Source organism: Argentina silus (genome assembly GCF_951799395.1).
Source record: "Argentina silus genome assembly, chromosome: 5".
Taxonomy (NCBI): domain Eukaryota; kingdom Metazoa; phylum Chordata; class Actinopteri; order Argentiniformes; family Argentinidae; genus Argentina; species Argentina silus.
In genome coordinates, this window is record NC_139659.1 from 21,407,324 (window position 1) to 21,408,068 (window position 745).

Here is a 745-nt window from a genome sequence, read left to right on the forward strand (position 1 = left end):
CTCCTCCTCCTCCTCCTCCTCCTCTCCTCCGACGCTGGCCACGGTCTCCCCCAATCCCTCCGCCACGCCTGGCCTACGAGCACCATTAGCCCCCCCTCACCCCCCTCCCCACCCCCCCCACCCCTCACCCAGGACCCCAGGACCTAGGGCCCCCCCGCCCAGCCTTGGAGGAGTGTGTTGACCCCCGCTGGTCTGGTGGAGGTCTGGTGGAGGACTTCCACAGGGTCACTGTAAGACTACTGGACTAGGTAGTCAACATGAGCGAGTTCTGGCTCTGCTTCAACTGCTGCATAGCAGAACAACCGCAGCCTGTAAGTAACTCTGTGTGTGTGTGTCTGTGTGTGTGTGTCTGTGTGTGTGTGTCTGTAGAGACAAATTGGGGCTGAATGTATTTTGACAGCAGCTATCTCCTGGGATGTGCAACAATTCTACAGTTTAGACCTCTGAGCTGAGCGACATACACACACACACACACACACACACACACACACACACGCGCGCACCCTAGAAACCCGTGTCTAAATATAGCTGAAAATAGAATCAGTAATTAGATTCCGCTGCAGCAGAAGATGCTTTGTCCTCCACTAATAGAGTAGTGTTGGGTGGGCGTGTCTCTCTGTCTCTGTCCTCCAATAACAGTCAGCCTAGTGTTGGGTAGGCGGGTGTCTTTCTTCGAGTAATAGAGTAGTGTTGGGTGGGCGTGTCTCTCTGTCTCTGTCCTCCAATAACAGTCAGCCTAGTGTTG

The 745-nt window shown here is 54.8% G+C and overlaps 1 protein-coding gene across 1 annotated transcript in view; it reads left to right on the top strand.

The window, feature by feature from the left end:
- Positions 1-240: 240 nt before the first annotated feature.
- cdc42se2 (CDC42 small effector 2) overlaps positions 241-745 on the top strand; it is a gene marked incomplete at its 3' end in the record, with an annotated part of 8,082 nt that continues 7,577 nt past the window's right edge. The window contains exon 1 of the mRNA XM_083670498.1: positions 241-311. Coding sequence (XP_083526624.1) covers positions 258-311 — 54 coding nt within the window. The 5' untranslated portion in view covers positions 241-257. The remainder of the gene's footprint in view (positions 312-745) is intronic.